We start from the raw sequence: 23036 nt of genomic DNA on the forward strand, positions 1-23036 counted from the left end.
ATGATTTCTTTCCTTCTGCTAACTTTGGGGTGTTTTTTTTGTTCTTTCTCTGATTGCTTTAGGTGTAAGGTTAGGTTGTTTATTTGAGATGTTTCTTGAGGTAGGATTTTATTGCTATAAACTTTCCACTTAGCACTGCTTTTACTGCATCCCATAGATTTGGGGTCGTTGTGTTTTCATTGTCATTTGTCTCTAGGTAGTTTTTGATTTTCTCTTTGATTTCTTCAGTGATCTCTTCGTACGTCCTATAAATATCAATTAAGTCCATCTTGTTTAATGTATTATTTAAAGCTTGTGTTTCCTTATTTATTTTCATTTTGGATGATCTGTCCATTGGTGAAAGTGGGGTGTTAAAGTCCCCTACTATGATTTTGTTACTGTCGATTTCCCCTTTTATGGCTCTTAGCATTTGCCTTATGTATTGAGGTGCTCCTAAGTTGGGTGCATAAATATTTACGATTGTTTTACCTTCTTCTTGGATTGATCCCTTGTTCACTATTTAGTGTCCTTCTTTGTCTCTTGTAATAGTCGTTGTTTTAAAGTCTATTTTGTCTGATGTGAGAATTGCTACTCCAGCTTTCTTTTATTTCTATTTGCATGGAATATCTTTTTCCATCCCCTCACTTTCAGTCTGTATGTGTCCCTAGGTCTGAAGTGGGTCTCTTGTACACAGCATATATACGGGTGTTGTTTTTGTATCTGTTCAGCCAGTCTATGTCTTTTGGTTGGAGCATTTAATCCATTTACGTTTAAGGTAATTATCGATATGTATGTTCCTATTACCATTTTCTTAATTGTTTTGGGTTTGTTATTGTAGGTCTTTTCCTTCTTTTGTGTTTCCTGCCTAGAGAAGTTCCTTTAGCATTTGTTGTAGAGCTGGTTTGGTGATGCCGAATTCTCTTAGCTTTTGCTTGTCTGTGAAGGTTTTAATTTCTCCATCGAGTCTAAATGTGATCCTTGCTGGGTAGCGTTCTTCCCTTTCATTACTTTAAATATGTCCTGCCACTCCCTTCTGGCTTGCAGAGTTTCTGCTAAAAGATCAGCTGTTAACCTTATGGGGATTCCCTTGTATGTTATTTGTTGTTTTTCTCTTGCTGCTTTTAATATTTTTTCTTTGTATTTAATTTTTGATAGTTTGAATAATATGTGTGTCTTGGCATGTTTCTCCTTGGATTTATCCTGTATGGGACTCTGTGCTTCCTGGACTTGATTGACTATTTCCTTTCCCATATTAGGGAAGTTTTCAACTATAATCTCTTCAAATATTTTCTCAGTCCCTTTCTTTTTCTCTTCTTCTGGGATCCCTATAATTCGAATGTTGGCGCATTTAATGTTGTCCCAGAGGTCAGTGAGACTGTCCTCAAATTCTTTTCATTCTTTTTTCTTTATTGTGCTCTGTGGTAGTTATTTCCACTATTTTATCTTCCAGGTCACTTATCTGTTCTTCTGCCTCAGTTATTCTGCTATTGATTCCTTCTAGAGAATTTTAAATTTCATTTATTGTGTTGTTCATCATTGTGTGTTTGCTCTTTAGTTCTTCTAGGTCCTTGTTAAACGTTTCTTATATTTTCTCCATTCTATTTCCAAGATTTTGGATCATCTTTACTATTATTGCTCTGGATTCTTTCTCAGGTAGACTGCCGATTTCCTCTTCATTTGTTTGGTCTGGTGGGTTTTCACCTTGCTCCTTCATCTGCTGTGTGTTTCTCTGTCTTCTCATTTTGCTTAACTTACTGTGTTTGGGGTCTCCTTTTCGCAGGCTGCAGGTTTGTGGTTCCTGCTGTTTTTGGTGTCTGTCCCCAGTGGCTAAGGATGGTTCAGTGGGTTGTGTAGGCTTCCTGGTGGAGAGGACTAATGCTGTTGCTGCGCTCTCCTCTGTGGCCCCGAAGCTTCCCCCCTGCCTCACCCCCCTCCCCCCATCTCCGCCAGTGAAGGGACTTCCTAGTGCGTGGAAACTTTTCCCCCTTCACAGCTCCCTCCTAGAGATGCAAGTCCTGTGCCTGTTCTTTTGTCTCTGTTTTTTCTTTTTTCTTTTGCCCTACCCAGGTACCTGGGGAGTTTCTTGCCTTTTGGGAAGTCTGAGGTCTTTTGCCAGCGTTCAGTAGGTGTCCTGTAGGAGTTGTTCCACATGTAGCTGTATTTGTGGGGAGGAAGGTGATCTCCACGTCTTACTCCTCCGCCATCTTGAAGGTCTCCTTGCTCTTTCAGTCTTGTAGTACCCATTCTTTTATATTCTACAGGTTAGTCACCTCTCCCATCCCAAACTTATGCATTTGGTTTTGAACCAAAAAGGTGTTTTAAAAATTCATTTCTTTTTTTTAATTAGTTATTTATTTAATTTATTTATTTGGTTGCACTGGGTCTTAGTTGCAGCAGGTGGGCAGACTCTTTATTTGCGGCTCACCGGCTCCTTAGTTGTGGCATGCAGACATGCAGACTCTTAGTTGCAGCATGCATGTATGATCTAGTTCCCTGACCAGGGATCGAACCCTGGCCCCCTGCATTGGGAGCGTGGAGGCTTATCCAGTGTGCCACCGGGGAAGTCCCTTAATAATTTAATTCTGTTTACATTTATCTTCTTAAATTAACAGTTTTTTTTTTAGTCTTGTCAGGACATTTTAGATTCTGACTTGGTCATAAATTTTGCTTGCCATCTTTTTCACTTTGTATCCTCCTTGCATTTCATTAATATGTCAACTTTGTCCTCATTGAAGTTATGGGTAAAATGTGTGAATGGGGTAGGACAAGGATAAAGCAGCATACTTTTCAGGACCAAATCTCACCCCACCCCTGTGGACATTTCAGCTATTAACTTGTTTATTATTTCACATCATTCTACTGTCTGGTTCACCTTTTCATCTTGTCCATAAGGGGATATCTCTTATTAGATAATTTGTCAAATGCCTTGCTAAAGTCTAGAAAAGTGAAGGCTGCATCCATCTGAGCTACCGTATACTGATTGTATCAGAAAAGGAAAGAAGTTTAGTTTAGCATGACTTGTTTTTCATGTATATATTTGTTCCTCTTAACATAACCATCTCTTTCCGCTCTAAGACTTTTAAACCATTCATATGATAGTTTGTTATGGATTTTAGCAAAGAATCAGCATCAGGCTTTCCGGTATATTATTGACATCAGACACCTTCTTTTTTTTTTTTGCGATACGCGGGCCTCTCACTGTCGTGGCCTCTCCCATTGTGGAGCACAGGCTCCGGACGCGCAGGCTCAGCGGCCATGGCTCACGGGCCCAGCTGCTCCGCGGCATGTGGGATCTTCCCGGACCTGGGCACAAACCCGTGTCCCCTGCATCAGCAGGCAGACTCTCAACCACTGCGCCACCAGGGAAGCCCCAGATGCCTTCTTTCATGTTTTAAAAGTCAGGTCAATGTTTGCATACTTAACATCATTCTCCTTCTCCGTGATTTTTCATAGATTTCAGCAGTTTGGTCTTTTATTTCTTCTATTTCTCATGTATTGCAAAATGATGCTGTTTTTACCTCTTCGTCCATGTTGGGCCTCATTTTTTAAATATTAGTATTTATTCTGCCTAGTCCAGACCAACAATTATTCTCCTTAAATAGAAGATGAAGGGTAAATTTTACTGAATGTAAATTATACCTAACAAAGGTGACTTTTAAAAAAGGAGCAAGAAGACAAAAACATAATGGTCACTGAGCTGACAATATATATAAGGTGTTCGTTGCTCTGTGTGTGATACTGGTACTATATAATAATCTGATTTCGCTTATCAATTCCAATTAGCAGACCCATCTTCCTTATTCTGTGCATTTTTGTTAACATCTTTGCTTAATCTTTAGTGTTCTTGATACTTTTCTTCGTGTCTTTTCTATTCTTGAATGTTAGAATTACAGTATGTGGCTTTATTTGGTAGAAGAAATATGCAATTTGTTTCTTTAAAACAGAAGAAACAGATGGTTTGGAAGTGTTATTTATTATCTAATCACATTTAGCTAATTTGTTTATTTTTCTCAGACTCCGCTTGAAGTCTAATCCTTGGGGATTTCAAATGATATTCAGTTGAAATAGCTCTACAACATGTTTATAAACTATTGTTGGACCAGAAAGTAATAGTGTGTTTTTATTCTCTCATTTATTCTTCAAAAATAATTGTTCAGACTTTGCAGAAGTAATTTCTGGGGCTAGACCAGCTTTGGCTTCAGCCTGTTTATTTGTTAAAGAGGTATACCAGCAACTGGCTATAACACATAAATCATCATGAAATCTTTTATGCATAGTTCTTGCCCCACCCTATCCTCAGCCTTAGCTGTCAGCAGTGCCACCACATGTTTCTGTCCTGTGGGAAAAGATCGGTAACAAAAGGTATCACGGCCCTCTGTGTTCAGCTCTGCCAGTGTCCTGCAGAGCCGGCCATCTGACTTGTTAACCACTCTTAATTCTGCTCTCAGGAAGCCGCCAGTTCCTCCCAGGTGATGTGCAAGGTTAGGTATTCAACAGAGAGAGAGCTGCTGGTTAGTCTGTGTCAGTTCTGAAATTCATAAACGTTAAACTGATCTCTAACTATCTTTGAAATTCTTAGCTTTCTAACACATAACGTTTAAAATGACATCTTTAATTTTTTCCTAGCCAGTCATTTTAAGGCTGACTCTTTCAGTAGAAAATACTATGCTATGCTATTAAAAGAAGCTGAGATAAGCATTAATTCTGTTCACAGGCATAAGGAGCATAAACTCTGGAAAATATTTGAAATACCTGCCTAGAAAATGGCTGCTTTTGTTTGTCTTTTCCTTTTGCTAGTCATCTGGTTTAGTATAGTGTGTTTTTTTCTTTGAATTTTAATTAGTTTTATTTTTATACAGCACGTTCTTGTTAGTTATCTGTTTTATACACATCAGTGCATATATATCAATCCCAATCTCCCAATTCATCCCACCCCCCGAACCCCCGCTTTCCCCCCTTGGTGTCCATACTAGTATAGTGTTTTATAGCAAAAAGATAAGATCTTAAGAGAAACTAAAAAATAAATTGGGGGCCCATTTACTCTATTTACCTTATCTCTAAATACATTTTTTTACCATCCTTAGAAAAGAGTAATAGTTTTCTCACCACCACCTGAAGGGTTTGTTTGAGGTACTGCTTGAAATTAACCTCCAAGTCACATGAAAATTAAGATGAGAAAGCAGTGTTAGTACATCTAGACATAGTTGCACACTGCTGAGCAAAGTAGGCTTTAAAATACTGCGTGGTTGTGGTGTAGTTGTTCTTTCAACTTTATGGATTTGGATAGATCCTCTTAGTATGCCTTATTTATTGAGAAGGGAAAATGCTTTTACATGGTTACGTTTCTGAATGTATATAGTACACAGCACTGTTTAACTGAATGAGCAAAGGATAGGGGATAGTAAGCTCTCTGAAAATGAAATACTGCTACTGAGAGCATTTTCGGGCAGAACTGGCAATAGCCCCAGTATTTTCTGGTGAATTAGAAGACTAATTTTTACAAGAAAGTTGAGCATGATCCCGTCTGCCCTTAGGGCCAGACAAAGCCAGGTTTAGGGGAAAATAATTTCTCTGGTGTGCAAGGGTACCTTTAACTATTCTATGTACTTTTGATTCCAGGCTAACCTAGATGAAAGCCAGATGAGTTCACCTACATTCCTTAGAGCTTTAATGACAGCTGTTTGTAAAGCAGCTATTATAGGTAAGTAATATTTCTGAAGGCAGCTCTTAACACCTGAAATCCCCCGTATGTCAACTACTGAGGAGATGATATGGGTCAGAGTTTATATTGCCCTCCAAACTTGCCCTGTAAAGCTCAGTTTCTGTGCCAAATGGATACCATGTCTCTCTGTAATGCCTGGCTGTCTCGGGCAGGGGGATGAATAGCTGCTCTGCCTGCTGAGAGCCCAGATGTGAGCAGTTGCTGCGTGCCTTGTGTTCCTCAGTTCAGCAGGAAGTTGGTGCATGATCCTTGGGTTGTTTTATACTCTGCTACATGTGACTTTTCCTTTACTTTTCACCTCCAACGTTCAAAGCCTCCTGTCTTGCATTGAAGAGTTCTAAAGAACAGTTTGAATATTCTTATTTAATATCAATGAAGGACTAATCTCAACAGAAAAGCCACTATATGTAAATACATATATGAGGAAAGAAAATAGCAATTATTTCTCCTGCTTTATGTTGACTTTATATGATAAGACATAGGTGGATAGGATTCAGATTGGTAGAAAACCTAAATGTTCCAAGCTGCATATAGTTTTTAACAGTACTTGATGAGATCATCCACTTAGTCTCAGATAGAAATCCACATTTCTGTCACTGAAGTAGAAAAATAAAAGAAATCTGTCAGCTCAAAAGTTGTTCAGAATTTCAGGTCTGTCTTTATCATTATAGAGATAGCTTCAGAGTTTAAGATTTTCTCTCAGATGAATGTTTTTTCAGATGAATGTTTTTTCAATGTTAGTTCTTTACCAAGGAAAATGACAAGCTAAGTGGAAAGTCTTCATTAAAATTTTTAATATAATTTTCAGTATCTATAGAACCATAAGACTTTGGTGTTTTAATATCAGAGTTGTAAAGTATAGAAGCTGCTTTTAAAAACAAGATTGTGTCCCGGTGCTAACTTACAGAGGAAATAAAACTGCATGCTTAAGCTTGCACAAGCCTCTTAGATAGTCTCATCCACTAGAGGGCAGACAGCAGAAGCAAGAAGAACTACAGTTCTGCAGCCTGTGGAACGAAAACCACATTCACAGAAAGACAGACAAAATGAAAAGGCAGAGGACTATGTACCAGATGAAAGAACAAGATAAAACCCCAGAAAAACAACTAAATGAAGTGGAGATAGGCAACCTTCCAGGAAAAGAATTCAGAATAATGATAGTGAAGATGATCCAGAACCTCAGAAAAAGAATGGAGGCAAAGATCGAGAAGATGCAAGAAATGTTTAACAAAGACCTAGAAGAAGTAAAGAACAAAAACCTGGAAGAATTAAAGACAAACAAACAGAGATGAACAATACAATAACTGAAATGAAAAATACACTAGAAGGAATCAATAGCACAATAACTGAGACAGAAGAACGGATAAGAGACCTGGAAGACAGAATGGTGGAATTCACTGCCACGGAACAGAATAAAGAAAAAAGAATGAAAAGAAATGAAGACAGCCTAAGAGATCTCTGGGATAGCAATGAAAACAGCAGATTACACTTTCTTCTCAAGTGCACACGGTACATTCTCCAGGATAGATCACATCTTGGGTCACAAATCAAGCCTCGGTAAATTTAAGAAAATTGAAATCTTATCGAGCAACTTTTCCAACCACAATGCTATGAGATTAGAAGTCAATTACAGGGAAAAAAACATAAAAAACACAAATACATAGAGGTTAAACAATACGTTACTAAATAACCAAAGATCATTGAAGAAATCAAAGAGGAAATCAAAAAAATACCTAGAGACAAATGACAACGAAAACACGATGATCCCAAAACCTATGGGATGCAGCAAAAGCAGTTTTAAGAGGGAAGTTTGTAGCAGTACAATCCTACCTCAGGAAACAAGAAAAATCTCAAATAAACCATCTAATCTTACACCTAAAGGAACTAGAGAAAGAAGAACAAACAAAACCCAAAGTTAGTAGAAGGAAAGAAATCATCAAGATCAGAGCAGAAATAAATGAAATAGAAACAAAGAAAACAATAGCAAAGATCAATAAAGCTAAAAAACAAAAACAAAAAGCCACTCATGCTTCTAGGCCCTGAACATGCTTTTCTTAGCCCTTTTTTTACTGTGCCTTTCCCTCAGAAGGCTCAGATTAATGTGTTGTTTGCCACTGTCACAGTTAGTCCTCATCCTGATAGGAATAACAAAATGGTTCTAATTCTTTTACCCTTGTGAAAAGATTTTATATGAGCTATCACTTTAATTTCCTTTCTGATTCCTTTTGTAGTTTGAAATGTTATGAAACCACCGTCCGTGTTTCATTACGATTAAAGATAAAGGACTGAGTATGCTGCTCTTGAGGGAACCCAGCACTCTAAATATATCCGCCCCCCCCCCCTATATTTTTGTTTGTTTGTTTCAGGGAGAACATCCCATTAAGAATTTCAGAAAATTTTGGGTTTCAAAATCTCTGCCTTGGACCCCCTTGCTTCCTCTTTCCTTGCAGAGTCATGTGTGTCTTATCAACTCAGAAAATTGAAAATGGCTCTGTGTGTTAATGCTCGGTTCTTCTATCACCTCCAGCCGACTGTTCTACCTTCCGAGTAGACACTGCTGTTATCAAGCAGAGAGTGCCGATCTTAATCAAGTACCTAGACTCAGATACGGAGAAGGAACTGCAAGCACTTTATGCACTACAAGCATCAATAGTAAAACTTGATCAACCTGCCAGTAAGTTTACCTCTTGCTCCAATGAACCCAACCAGAGGGTGAGATTTATCCAGGCCAAGACATGAGAGATGGTTGGATGGGCTGGGCTTGAACAGTGGATAATAGAAGAATCACTAATTACAAAAACTCAGATAACCAATAACTTTAATAGACCTGAACGTTTTTAAGTGTTAGACTTTTATGAGAAAATGATAACAAGAACACTAGTTTATATTAGAGATTTAATCCTCATTCTAGGGCAGGTCTGTCTAATAGACTCTCTGCAATGATGGAAATGTGTCTCTGTCATGCAGTATGGTAACCATGAGCCACACATGTCCGTTGAGCACTTGAATGTGGCTGCTGTGACTGAGGAAATAAATTTCATTTAATTTAAATGTAAATAGCCACATGTGGTTAGTGGCTACCCTATTGGACAGCACAGGTCTAGGGCATCTTGGCATTAGCATATGTGCAGAACAGTTTTTCACCTTCTTTGACACAGGTCTTAATAATGAAAGAGGATGATACTCTTCAGAATCCTCAGATACCCAACAAAGACATTAAGGCAGTTTAGACTAATTTTCAGTTAAGAGTTATGATTAATACTGGCTAACCAGACAAATAAGGTAACCTGAACACCAGAGTCTTAGTGATGCTGGTAAATTAACTGAATTGTATTAAATCTTGAAAATTCAGTTGAAACTTGTGAAAGTGGATAGTAAATACTTGACTATTTTAGAGATAGCACTGAAGTAGTTCTTTGGCACTTCCTTAGGTTGTAGCTTTTTCAGAGTTTTCCTTCTTGGCTAGTGCTGTTAAATCCCTCTGGGAAATAAAGGAAAAGATTGAAACGATCCTCAGGGTGTAACCGAAGAGACATTCTATCTATAAATCTCTCTTTTTTGAACAATAATATAAGCTAAGTTTCCACTGTGAGAGCAAAACAGAGGATTAAAATTGCCCAGATCATCTGGGCATTGAAAACAATAACCAACGACTATCGTTTCACTGGATAAAATCCAGATGAGATAGTTTTTACCCATTTTTTTCATATGAATTATTACTCTTTTCATTTTGAAAACAACATTAGAGGGGGGGAAGTACATTCTGCCTTTTCCTCCCAAAATTTGTAAAAATAATATATTTTTATTGTAAAATTTCAAACAAAATGTATAAAGAAGAAAGTAAAAAAGAAAAGTATTCTTGTATTTAATTTTTAAGTGTTTAGGGTGAGAACTACATGATATCAAACAACTCAGCAATATCAGAAAATAGTTCAAATTGAACAAAATAATAGGAATAGGAGATAGGTTAGACTGCTTAAATTTTTCCCATTCTTTAGACAAATGGTTTTGCTCTTATGCTATCAAGAGGGAGTGTGATGAAGTGTCATGGATGCTCTTATCCTGGGGAGTTCATGTGCATCCATTCACTGCTTGGAAATACGGTGTTCTCGCAGCTACAGTGCCCCCAGAATTGATGGTTTATTTTCACCTCCTTGCAGATTTGCTACGGATGTTTTTTGATTGCCTGTATGACGAGGAGGTGATCTCTGAGGATGCCTTCTACAAATGGGAAAGCAGCAAGGACCCCGCAGAGCAGAATGGGAAGGGTGTGGCCCTGAAATCTGTCACAGCATTCTTCACATGGCTGCGGGAAGCAGAAGAGGAGTCTGAGGATAACTAAAACTTCAAATACACAAAATGAAACAAAAGAAACAATTTAAGTATTTTTATAAAAAGTGTCACGTCTTCGCCAATCACAGTGCAGCAAGGCCAATTCTCGCAGAAACCCCCACGTGTGCACGAGTGGGAGAGGGGAAAGAGAAAGAAAGGTGATCATGGAGGAAAAAGGTACTGGAAAAAAGTAAACTTCAAACCTGAGGGCGGGAGCACTAAAACCAAAATACATGTATTATTTATAGAAAGTATTTTCTGTTTTAATCTTTTCTTTTTAAACGAGGACTCATACTATAAAAAAAAACATCTGTTTAGCAAAAAAAAAAAAAAGTTGAGAACTTTTAATTTATTTTAAGGACTGCAAATGCCAGTGTAATTTTTTAATTTGCAGTTTCTGTAAACAACTTGTATAATAGAAAAGCAGAGAAATAAATTTCCCTCCCCTTCAGATGCACCTCACGTTTGTTTTAAAGCATAGTATTTAGTCCAGATTTAAGAAGGTTTGGGGTGAACAAGGTAAGAAAGATTTTTTTTTTTTTTTTTTTTTCATCAAATTTATTTCCCTGCCTCTCAGCTTGCTTCAGAAAATAAAAAAATCAAAATAGTAATCAAAACATACATAACCTTGGAACAGAAGGAAATGCTGTGGACCAGAGAACTCCAAGAATTGTTTAAAAAAGAAGTGCTACCCTGGGAAAAGTACTCTTAATACTTTTGAAATCTTTAGAGCAACTTTAAGGCTTGTAAATACATAGAACAAATATTTAAAAAAACAAAAAGAAATTGACTCAATACTATTTCTTTTCACTTTCAAAATATAAAGAACAAAATAAAGACAAACATTGCAAGTTTAAAAGAAAGTAAAGTGACTTCTCCTTTTGACAGCTGCTGCATGTGCGCCCATCTCTGGGAGGTGCTGTCTGGCTTCTCGCTGTCTAATCAAAATCACTTCTGAAGTAGGAGAGAGTGAGAGAGAGAGAGAGAGAGAGAGTGTGTGTGTGTGTGTGTGTGTGTCTGTCTGTCTGTCTGCCTGCCTGCCTGCCTGCCTGCCTGCCTACCTGCCTGTGTGTCTGCAGTTGGAAAAGGCAAGCTACTTTGTGGGTAAAGGAGGACACTTGTGCTTGGGTGGGAGAGCTTCTGTGAAGTCCAGGGGATGCTTCTTTCCAACACCAACTAGAAATGCATTCATGGTAGGAACAAACCTAACAGCAATATTTTAAATAACCACGTGTTCCACTCTATGTATTTGGATTAGGGGCGCTAATTCAATGTGATACCACCACTACCACTGATTTTTAAAATCATCATTGCTTCCAGTGCTTAAGAAACCCAAAGATGTCTTCTAAAAAATGAAAGAAACCAAAGCTAAATTACACTTTTTAAAAAGTGGGTGTGGGGTCTAAAACCAAACCAATGCCATGTGTGAAAATCACATTTTTCCCAACTTCAACTTCACTCAAGCCATTCTGGTGAGTATAAAATGAGCTGTGGTTTGGGCCTCTGTTTCTCCGACAGATACTGGAGTGCTGTACTGTGCTTTGTTTTTTTTCTTCTTTGATGAAATTGTAGTCTCTACAGGTGGCTTTCCATTTCAATTGTTTGTAGGCCATCACCCTACAAAATGTATTATGAAGAAAGCCATGCTGCTCCCAAATAAGCAGTCTTGTATTTTGTATCTGGCTAACCAAAGAGTTCTTCTAGCTTCCATCTCTGAAGAAGTATTCACATTAAGAGACTTGGCAAGACTTGTGATGCACAAGAACAAACTTGTCCATAGCAATAAAAAGCTCTTCTTCAGAATGTAGTTGAACACAATTCAGGATCCCACTACGTGAGCCCAATGCACAGGGGTGGAAAGCTGTTCTCGAAGAACAAAATCCTGAAAGTCTTGTGACAGGCGTATGACAGCAGCTGTCATCAGAGATGCAGCCTGAAAAGTGTCAGGGTCTGGCTGCAGGCTCTGCCTGGGAACCCTCAGTTGGAAGAAGCAGCTTGATTCTGTGTTATATTGAGTTTTTAACAGCTGCCAGAATCAAAAGTGCAGAGGATTCTGATCCGGGAATCTCCTGACTGATGCAGTTTTAGGTGTCTGATGTAGCACTCACTCACAAGGGTGAAGGGTGGTGGGTGGAGATGGAGAAGCAAGGTGGTGACTGCCTCTTGGAAATCCGTGGCGCTCCTTTGCAGGGGTCTAGCCAGGACGGAACTTCAGGTACTAGTGATGGCCTATTCATGGGTATTTTAGATGTGGACAAGTGTAAGGATTGGAGGAAAGAGAATAATATTGGGGGGGAAATAATTCAAGGGTTGAAAAAAGCTTCAGCTATAAACGTCTATAGTACAGTAACAGAAATAGTGTTTGAAATCTCACCTATAAGTGTGAAGTGTGATGAGGAGACTACAAAGTAATTTATGGGTAACTTGTTGCTTTGTGCACAGAACGTTAGATGGGATTAGCAAGATTACCTAATGGCAAAATAAGAGCAAAGTGGGAGAATTGATCCACACTTACACCCGCTGAAATGCAAAACACGGTCATGAATCTTACCCTGTTCACAGTTTTCTTTTTTGTTCTTGTGTTTTATTTTTTTAATTAATTTTGATTGGCGTTTAGTTGCTTTACAATGTTGTGTTAGCTTCTACTTCACAGCAAAATGGATCAGCCATACATACACATCTATCCCCTCCCTTTTGGATTTCCCTCACAGTTTTCTTACTGGAAAGCAAGGTTTGGTTGTTTTTGGTTTAAAGTAATAGGTGACGTGGCCAGCACTGACATGGCTGCAACTCCTTCAAGCTGTCACGAAAGCTCTTTCACCCATTTGAACTCTGGGAAGAGGTTCATTAATTAAGGTTTAGTTCACTGCTTAAGGCGCTTTATGCCTGTATTCAAACCAGCTAACTTATAGCTTCTCAGTAAGTTTAAATGAGAGTTTTTCCCTTTCTAGAAAAAGAACATGATGCCAATTTTCAAAATAAACCCATCTTAGATTCTTACAAAGACCAGCAAGCCTGTTCATGGCTGCATCGTGAACTTGGTTCATTCAACAAACATTTACTGAGCATTTACTGCGTTCTAAGTGCAGGGAATAAAACAGTGAGCAGAACAATCTTTGCTCACATGGAGGTCACATTTTTCATGGACAAAAGAAAAAAAGAAAGCTAGAAGTTTACACTGCTACGTCAGCGCACTGTCCCCCCGAGACCGGTCTGCCGCTTGTTACGGTGGCAGGTCTTTGATTTGGTTTTTGTCTTTTTTAATATATTTCAAAATACAATCTAGATTATTTACAACAATTAACCCAAAGACAGTTTTATCTGGTCTAGGACCACTCTTCAAACAAGTTATCATGCTGGGGTTTTTGACATCTTTTTGTTTCAAATGGCTCCATTCAAGAATTTCCTTTTATCACTCTGTGAACTTGATCCAGTCAAAAGGAAAATTGATCCAGTCAAAAGGATTCTAAGCTAGAAAAAATAGTCTTGGGCTATTGGATGTAATTCTGTGTTATCATTACTTAAGTTTTACTTTTTTTTTTTTTCTTTTTTTGGCCGTGCCATGCAGCTTGCAGGATCCCAGTTCCCAGACCGGGGATTGAACCCAAGCCACAGCAGCGAAAGTGCTGAATCCTAACCACTAGACTACCAAAACTCCCTTAAGTTTTATTACTTTAAAAAAAAAAAAAAATGTAGGGACCCAGTTTTTCAGTTTTGACCATTCCATTGGCCCTTATGCACTCCTACATTCCCCATTTTGGAGAGAACATTTTGCATTCCTTTCTTTATTTTTGTGTTGCTTTTTTTCTTATTGAGATATATTTCACATACTATAAAATTCACCCAAAATTTACTATATTCACAGTTGTGCAACCATCACCACTATATAATGTCAGAGCATTTTCATCATGCCTAAAAGAAGCACATATCCTTTAGTAGTCCCTCCTCATTCTCTATACTCTCTTCAGCCTCTGAGAGCCACTTAATTCTCTTTTTTGTTTCTGTAGATTCATTTAGATGAAATCACACATTGCATTGCTCCAGTACAACATTTAGCAAATGATCAAACCTCACAGGTGTTTGCAACATCAGGGACCTGACAGCAAGGTTTAAGACCCTGATTTTCCCCTGTTTTTGACTTGTTGTTCTCTGTCACTTCTTTAAGTATAACTTGGAAATATGTTTACAACCATCAGCTAATTTTGAACAAGTTCCTGAGAATTTCCTTTTGTCACTCTATTAACTTGATGTATATGACCTGGGATATCTGACATCCTAGCACTGGCAACTAGGGTCTGGTCATTTTTGATCTCATTTATTGCTACTTGAATAACTTTTCCATGGGGTTGAAATTCCTGCATGAATTAGAGGCTACTACAGTGTACCCTAGAAAAGTTAAGATGTAGCTTGACTTGGAGTCTGAGGTTTTATTTGTCCTCTCCCTTGAGGCACATTTGGACATAGTGACTATTGAGGCTGCTTACTTGTCATGAAAGTAAAATTACTCATTAAGGGATAAAAATGCCTTGAAACAGCCCCTACTACTCGTTAGTCCCAGTTTATTAGTCTTATAGAAGGTTACTTTTCCTATTCAATAAACTTGAGCTCTAAGTCTCCACATCCTCCAGTAGTTTAGGGAGAGATACACTATATGCTTACTAGCTTCAAATATCACATGTATCCCTCAGAGGGAAAAATGGTTATATGTTAATGGGACTACCAACCATCCCCCTCACCCAAAACAAAAGGAAGACATCATTTTATATTACCAAATCATGAAATGACTTAGCATATCAAAGAAAAAAAGCTACAGAGACCCATGTGCCAAACTTTTAAAAAATGTTTTATTTTGAAATAATTTTACTCTATGGGGAAGCTTCAAATTTAGTAGAGAGAGTTCCATATACACTTCACTCAATTCCATATTAATGTCTTACACTACCAGAGGACATTTATCAAAACTAAGAAACCAGCATTGGTGCATTGCTGTTAACTCCAGACTTTATCACAACTGTTCCTTTTGTCCTTTTTGTAGTCCTGGATGCAATCCAGGATACCACATTGCGTTTAGTCATCATGTATTCTTAGTGTCCTCTGGCCTTTGACAGTTTAATTTTAATCTTTCCTTGTTTGTCATGACCTTGACAGCACTGGTCAGGTACTTTGTAGAATGTCCCTCAATTCGGGTGTTTTTCAGATGATTAGAGTTAGGGGTAAAAATACCTTTTTTTTTTTTTTTTTTTTTTTTGCGGTACGCGGGCCTCTCACTGTTGTGGCCTCTCCCGTTGGGGAGCACAGGCTCCGGACGCGCAGGCTCAGCGGCCATGGCTCACGGGGCCAGCCGCTCCGCGGCATGTGGGATCTTCCCGGACCGGGGCACAAACCCGTGTCCCCTGCATCGACAGGCGGACTCTCAACCACTGCACCACCAGGGAAGCACGTAGAAATACCGTTTAAGTGAAGTGCCCTGCTTATATCAGAGGGTATGTGATGCCCCCATGACGTCATTGGTGATGTTTAACCTTGACTACATGGTTAAGGTGGTGTTTGTTAGGTCTCCACTCTAAAGTTGTTTTTCTTTTCCCCCTTTCTTACTCTGGTCTATTTGGAAGCTAGTCACTAAGTCTAGCCCACATTGGGGGAGGGAGGGTGGAATAGGAGAGAATTAAGCTCCACTTCCTTCCTGGAGTTGGAGATACCTGCTGCTTATTTCGAATTCTCCTGCAAGAAAGATTTGTCTCTTCTATTTGTTTCTTTATTAAGTCGTGTGTAAATACACACACACACACACACACACATATATAACTATATTATATATATACATCAGTACAGATTCATATATATTTATCTTACACTTTGAGTTATAATCCAATACCACATTATTTTGTCACCCAGATTGTTCCAGCTTTGGCCTTGGGAGCTCTTTTCAAGTTGATTTACGTGTCTCTTCGACGTTTCTTCATCTGTTTGTTTTTAGAGCACTTGCTTTGTGACAGTACAAGATGCCACTGGAGTATCTTGTATTTTTGTATTTTTCCTGCCCTAGTCATAGAGTCCGTCATTTCCTCAAGGAGCCTTGGCTTCTTTTAGGAGAATAGTATTTAGAAACCAAGATCTGGGCACTGGGTGAGCTCATTACTACTGGGGTTTCTCTGCTTCTAGTTCTGCCAGCACTGTAAACTCTTTTTTTTTTTTTTTTTTAATACTGAATGTGAGATCTTGCCAGGTTCACAGGAACACTGACTTTTTACAAACACTGCTTCATTTTTTATATAACTCTGGTACCCAAAAGACTTCACGCTATAGACATTACCGTTATGCTTTTGCTCACCCTACCTAACAAGAAAAAAGGATTAGAACTATTCCCTCTCTTTCCCTATTATGATAATTTGTTTTGACTTTCCCTTAGCTAGCAATATTCAGACAATCTACTAAAGCACCATACATTACAGTGTTAAAATCTTACCTGAGAGACTAACTCAATTAAATAATAATAATGGAAGTTGCTAAATAACCAGAAGTTAACTGACAATGGAAACCATTGTACTGCATATCAAAACTTGATGAGATGCAACTAAAGTAGTACTTCGAGGTAAATGTAGTGTCTTAGATTTATTCAGGAAACATGAAAGAGTTAAACAGATTAGGCCATCGGAGGAACCAGCTGAGTGAAAAACACGCTACCTGAGTGGATAGCAAGAGTTCATATAGGAAGAAGCTGTATGTAGTAGTGGAAGAGAGATCTTGACTAGCGTTAGGAGACTTGTGTTCTCGTGCTAATGCTGTTTACTGCTCACGTGGTCACTCTCACGTGTATGGGCCCCCACCGTCCTCTCTAAAAAGGGTTCACTCGTGCCAACCATATGCGCACATCCAGAATCACTTTAAATACTGTTTACCAAGCTTAACAGTGAATTAAGTTTTGGTGAAATAGGATATTAAACTTTTCAAAGAAGTAAGAATATAAAGATTTTCTGAAATTTTCAAAACAAATGACCATCTAGCAGTTGAACTTGTTCTACTGGTGATTTTCTTTCTGACTCTTCTGAAATATTTACCTCTTGTTAATCAAAATACGTCTTCTGACCTGAAGTCCTAGGAAACTATCTTTGCCAAAGCTCTAATGGTTGTCCTATCTTAATTGCTTCCTAGAACATAGAATAACGGGGCCCAGCATTGTTGTGTGTTAGAATCACCTGGGAGTTTTCAAAACCACAAATCCTGAGACTCCACCCCAGACCAGTTATTTCAGACTCTCTGAGGATGAACCTTGGCATCATTTTTTTTAAAAAGTTGCCTAGGTGATACTAATATGAGCCAGGGTTGAGACCACTGTGAAATGGTGAAAATAACCTGATTTACCAAACAGTTTAGAGAACAATTTATATTTTCAGATTTTTTTTTTTTTAAGTTTCAGTCACGTTACAACCCTTTTTCACATCTTCATTGTTTTTTTTGGCCACACCACATGGCATTCGGAACTTCCCTGAACAGGGATCAAACCCACGCCCCCTGCAGTGGAAATGCGAAGTCTTAACCACTGGACCACCAGGGAAGCCCTCTGATATTTTAAAAATATTTTTAAACTGCAAGGTGTTGGTTGGACACACAAATGTGGCATTACAAATGGCACATGCTTTGAAAATACAGTGCTATGAGAGCATATAATCGGTGCCCTGTGTAAACTGGGGGGTTACGGGATGCTTCCCTCAGGAAGAGAATTTTAAACTGAGAAATCTAAAGAATTAAATAGTTAAGGGGGTGGGTTCAAGCAGAAGGGATCATGAGTGCAAAGGCTCTGTGGTAGGGGGGATGCAGGGTGTTTCTGAAAAATGAAGAAAGAGTGGCAGGTATGGTGAGAGTCCATTTCATATGCAAAAGTAGAATTTAAACATGTCCTGTGACAAATTAATTCGGACAAACCTTCTCTGGGCAAATGGGTGAAAGAACTTTTTGAAAGTTGCCATATTCTCTCAATTTAGTAGAATTCGCTAGAGACCAACCTTAGTTGGTTTTTTTATGTTTTGGTTTTTTTTTTTTAGTAAGTTGTCACTCAGTAAAAGGAATGGCGGTACTTTTAATCATTTCCAGTCCCAAAATTTAGACACACAGTTAGTGGATGGGAATAACTTCTGGCTCTTTAGAATGAGCAGTTAAGTTTATATCTAAGATTAAGGTTATCTATAAACACCATGCACCTCATAAGGTTGTTGTGAGGATTAATTAAAGGAGATCAGATAAAGCCCCCAGCATCCTGCCTGGAATACCTGGGGCATGTCCTCCCTGGGTCCAATGTTCTTTTTCTATCCCATTCTACAACCTTAGTCATATTCAGCTACATACAAAATTAAACTACACTACCTTCCAACCCATACCCCCTGCAGTGGAGCATGGAGTCTTAACCACTGGACCGCCAGGGAGGCCCTTCCATCACCATTCTTTTTGGAACTTCAGGTTTGTGTTTTTTAAAACAAATGGATCCAATTTCATAATTCTGACTATAAAAATCTGTCTTCTTTTCAGTCATAGATTTTGATTCATGTTTTCCTTTAAATTACTGGGTTTTATTGGGAAAAATATCTTCCCCTTTCAGCATAAAGAAACTTTCTCAAGCTTCCCCATAACCACGAAAGAAAGATGTGTTATGGTGACCAACTCATTTTGCTGGGATTTTCCTTTTTTAAAACCTGAACGTCCTGCCTCCCACTAACCCTCAACCTCCCCATCAGTAAACCCTGACAGTCACCACCCTAGGTGTCATTGATCTGACTCTCACTTATCTCTGGCCACCATCACAGGCTTGGTTCCCCTTCAGGCATCTTCCTGCAAATATGATTTGCCTTTTAAGACACAAAGTAGGAGTGGAGAGAGAAGAATAGTACTGTTGGCAAATTTACTTCCTATTACACTGTCAAAACTGGATATATTTTGATTTTTAGTAAATCTGATAAATGACTGTCTTTATTATGTCTAAAATGCGGTTGTCTTGCCTCTGGTGTTTAAAAGGGTAAAAGATGGTTCAACACATACAATTCCCAGAACCTGACATGAATCAGGCTTGAAAGCAAATCCTTTTGCTTTCCCTAGAGATGGCAGGACTAAGTACCTTAGGGACCTTAATTCTAGGTTCTAGTTCCCACTGAAAGACACCTATAATAACATTCCCAAATGTTTTTGTTCCTTTGAAGGCTGAATTGTAACTTCAATATGTCAGATGCTTCAAACTTAAAGGGTAGCTTTTAAAACCCTTATCCTCAAAATGACAGTAAACTCTTGGCACTAACACTTTTCAGACCCCCTCAAGGAGCTAGAAACGTTGACTCCAATTGAACACCAAAGGGCTAATGACATCTAGGACAGAGGTTCTCAAACTGTGAATGACAAAATTAATGGATTACAACTAGCATTTTATATATATATATATAGAGAGAGAGAGAGAGAGAAGGGAGGGACATATGACAGAAAATGTTATTTTGTAAAATGTATTTGGTTTTTATATTCTGATCTATGTATGATCCTTTATCCAAAACGATTGGGATCAGACATATTTTAGACTCAGAATTTTTCAGTTTAGAAAAAAGTTTTTCAGTTCGATGACTGCTATGCTGAATAGAGTTAAAATTATTGCCACCAGTGAGTAGAAGAAAGTGCAAATCGTCAGAGGAGGATCCAGGGGTGTTGCTTATCTCTAAACCAGGGTCTTGGCCTCAGATAATAACAAACAATAAAAGAGAAAACCATTAAGGGGGTGGCAGTAGTGAAGTAATATTAAATCTCTTCATCAGTCTCCACTTTCTGCCTAGTCGTATAAATTAATTCTCTTACCATCCCTTTCCAAGCTGCAGCCAAATTGAGGGCCATTTCCAGTCTTTCTGGCTAGAAACCAGAAAAGTCAGGTGACCCCCAACCCTACCAGGACCATACCTTCTTAAGGGATCAAAGCTCCAGCCTGGCTTTTGGTTACTGCTGTGTGAAATTGCAAGCTTAGCCTTGATTTGTGGGGAAAATAAAGATCAGGCTTGCTAGGAACAGAAACTTCTCTCCCCACCAGGCAATCAAGAATTATTCTTCAAACATCTGTGTTAACACGAGGTGGAATGTGAGTAAAATAGGTTGATGTATCTTTCATGCTCAACTTTGTGAGGCAGTGTCATAGCTGTGGTCTGGAATATTCTTGGAATCTGCAATTGCTTCAACTTCCTCTATCCTTATGCCTAAATCTCCAAAGTCACACATTTTGCTTTTCTATACAAAACAAGACCTTTTAGCCTAACAGACTTAAGTATCACTTAGCTTTAAATTTGAGGAATAGCAAAAAACCTATTACACTGACAACAGGCCATGAAGTCTGCAAAGCTTGCTGTATGCTAAAGTTGCAACAGTGACTTGGCTTCTGAAGAAAATGGATGTTTTTGTTGAAAACTAGAAATGATGCAGTTGCATTTTGGGGACTTTTTTTTTTTTTTTTTTTTTTTTTTTTTTGCGGTACGCGGACCTCTCACTGTTGTGGCCTCTCCCGTTGCGGAGCACAGGCTCCGGACGTGCAGGCTCAGCGACCATGGCTCACGGGCCCAGCCGCTCTGCGGCATGTGGGATCTTCCCGGACCGGGGCACAAACCCGTGTCCCCTGCATCGGCAGGCAGACTCTCAACCACTCCACCACCAGGGAAGCCCGAGTTTTTTTTTTTTTTAATTTTTTTTTTTATACAGCAGGTTCTTATTAGTTATCCATTTTGGGGACTTCTTAACACTTGCTTTTCTAGTTCACAAAACCCTACGTTTCCTCATGTTTCTGGGACTCCAGAGTCACTCCTGTAAGCTGGTTGGCCCTGGGCAGAAGTGTGAAATCATCACAGACGACAGCACGTTTACTCCTTTCTCTCTCCTAGAAGCTCTTCCTCTAGTCAGACACCCGGAGTTCTTACTCTTCTGATCCCTGACTGTCCAATGGAAAGCTTTAGATTCTCAAGTTCAGAGGTTAAAACAATGAATTCTGAATTACCAGTTTGAGACCTGTATGTTAGCTCTCCTTGATAGCAGCACTTTAAAATTGCTATAGAAGATGGGCTTCCCTGGTGGCGCAGTGGTTGAAAGTCCGCCTGTCGATGCAAGGGACGCGGGTTCGTGCCCCCATCTGGGAGGATCCCACATGCCGCAGAGCGGCTGGGCCCGTGAGCCGTGGCCGCTGGGCCTGCGCGGCGGGAGAGGCCACAACAGTGAGGCCCGCGTACCGCCAAATAAATAAATAAAATTGCTATAGAAGAGATTAAAAGGAGTGAATGGTGGAACTTCAGGGACTTTGATATCAGTCTCTGATCTCTGTGCAAGAGGTCTCTGTGCAAGAGGGTCTTACTGGTGCTCTGACCATAAACTCCACACACTCCATAAGAACTGAGCTGCTCTTAAACTTGCCAAGATGTGTGTTCCCTCGGTGCAGAACATCAAACAGCCTAACAGCTTAAGTAAAGGGTGCAAAATTCATCATGTAAATCTGTTTTTAACAAACACAACTGAATGATGTTTTTACTAGTATAGCTCAAAGAAAGCCAAGTGAGATGAACTATAAAACCATACTCCATGGAGTCTTAACTCGGATGTGACTAAGTATAAAAAGCAAAACTGACCAGATGTTACATTTAGCAGAGGTAAAATGCCTCAAGCAATATACATGTCCAATAAAAACTTCAAATCCCTTTGGAAGTGAAAAACAGCTTCAGACTTCAGTGAGTGGTAGCTTTAGTGCATGGTTGGGGGGCGGTTGTGTGCAAAGCGCCTCCATGCGCACACTCTGGAGAAAGAATTTTTTCAGGGGTTTCCCTCCTTGGGTGTACATGTTGTAAACAACAGATAAGTTGTGTGTGTTTTTTTTAAGCAAAAATCTGTGGAGTGGAGAAATCTAATTTGCCCTTATCTGTGTCAGCTTCTTGCATGAGATGGGGCTAAAGACATTTCCGGGAAAAAGAAGAAAGGTAGGACGTTTTAAGCATATGAACACATAAAAATGGAAGTGTCTTTTAAAAAGGAGACAAAAGATAGAAATGTTGATAAGAAAGGAAGTGAGCAGGATGAAGTTTGGGCACAAAATGACCAAAACACCTTGTGAACATGTTTAATGGGACCCCAGAGTGCCAGGGCATTGGTAATACCATCGGGACATTAATAGTAACACTCACCTTGTAAGGAATTTTTGGTGGTGGTGGTTAAATTTTTATATACCTCCCTTTGGAACTGATGGAGTGTATGGCTATGCCTGGGAAAGCTGGTGAGACAGTTAAAGTGCTAATGGCAATGCCAGAGCCTGAGGACTGGACTAGCAAGTGCTTAAATGGTTTCATAATAAATCTTTGGGATGACAGGCACATGCATTTGAGTGCCAGTCACACTGCTCTGAGCCTCACGGCAATTGTAGTGTTTATTATTTCCCTATATCATTACCCGAACCCCCTCTATCCGCGACAAGACACCTACTACTTTAGGTACATCGAATTTTCCCAAACCGACTTTGAAAAGTTACATTTTTAAACAGTATGTACAAGCCGAAGTACGCTGATACCAACGTAAAATGGCAATCCAAAGGGAATTCCCTGTTTTCTAATCCCACGGTTTCCTTGTTGAGAACCGTCCCTGCATATGCAGATTAGGGAGCCAGGGAAAACCGTTTCATTGATTAGAAAATCAACTTTTACAGTTCTTTTCCTGAGTTATTACGCTACCCTGTACTGTATGGATACTTAATGGGAAAGAACGTGAGGTACTGAATTTTCCGCTCTCTGGGTTTCTAATTATTCCAACCACCTTCAAAGAAGTGTAGTTCTTGTGCTGTGGCTAAATTCAGAAGCGGGAAATGCCAACCCCTCTAAAGGCAGACGGATCGCCAAAACCAGGGACTGAACCAGAGTAGAGAAGGGTTAAGTGAAAAGAGTGCCTTTCCGAGAGACCGAAACCGCATCGCCCAAGCTAACGGGCGCCACCCGGGAAGCGCCGGGTGGAAGGTACGAGGATA

At 39.2% G+C, this 23036-nt stretch overlaps 1 protein-coding gene across 1 annotated transcript in view; it reads left to right on the top strand.

The window, feature by feature from the left end:
* The window catches only part of EIF4G3 (eukaryotic translation initiation factor 4 gamma 3), a 90870-nt gene extending 80530 nt beyond the window's left edge, over window positions 1-10340 (top strand). Inside the window, exons 22-24 of the mRNA XM_024749784.1 lie at window positions 5599-5680; window positions 8229-8375; window positions 9862-10340. Coding sequence (XP_024605552.1) covers window positions 5599-5680; window positions 8229-8375; window positions 9862-10043 — 411 coding nt within the window. The 3' untranslated portion in view covers window positions 10044-10340. The remainder of the gene's footprint in view (window positions 1-5598; window positions 5681-8228; window positions 8376-9861) is intronic.
* The last annotated feature ends 12696 nt before the right edge of the window (window positions 10341-23036 follow it).

This window comes from Neophocaena asiaeorientalis, unplaced genomic scaffold (genome assembly GCF_003031525.2).
Source record: "Neophocaena asiaeorientalis asiaeorientalis breed wild unplaced genomic scaffold, Neophocaena_asiaeorientalis_V1.1 scaffold275, whole genome shotgun sequence".
Lineage (NCBI taxonomy): Eukaryota > Metazoa > Chordata > Mammalia > Artiodactyla > Phocoenidae > Neophocaena > Neophocaena asiaeorientalis.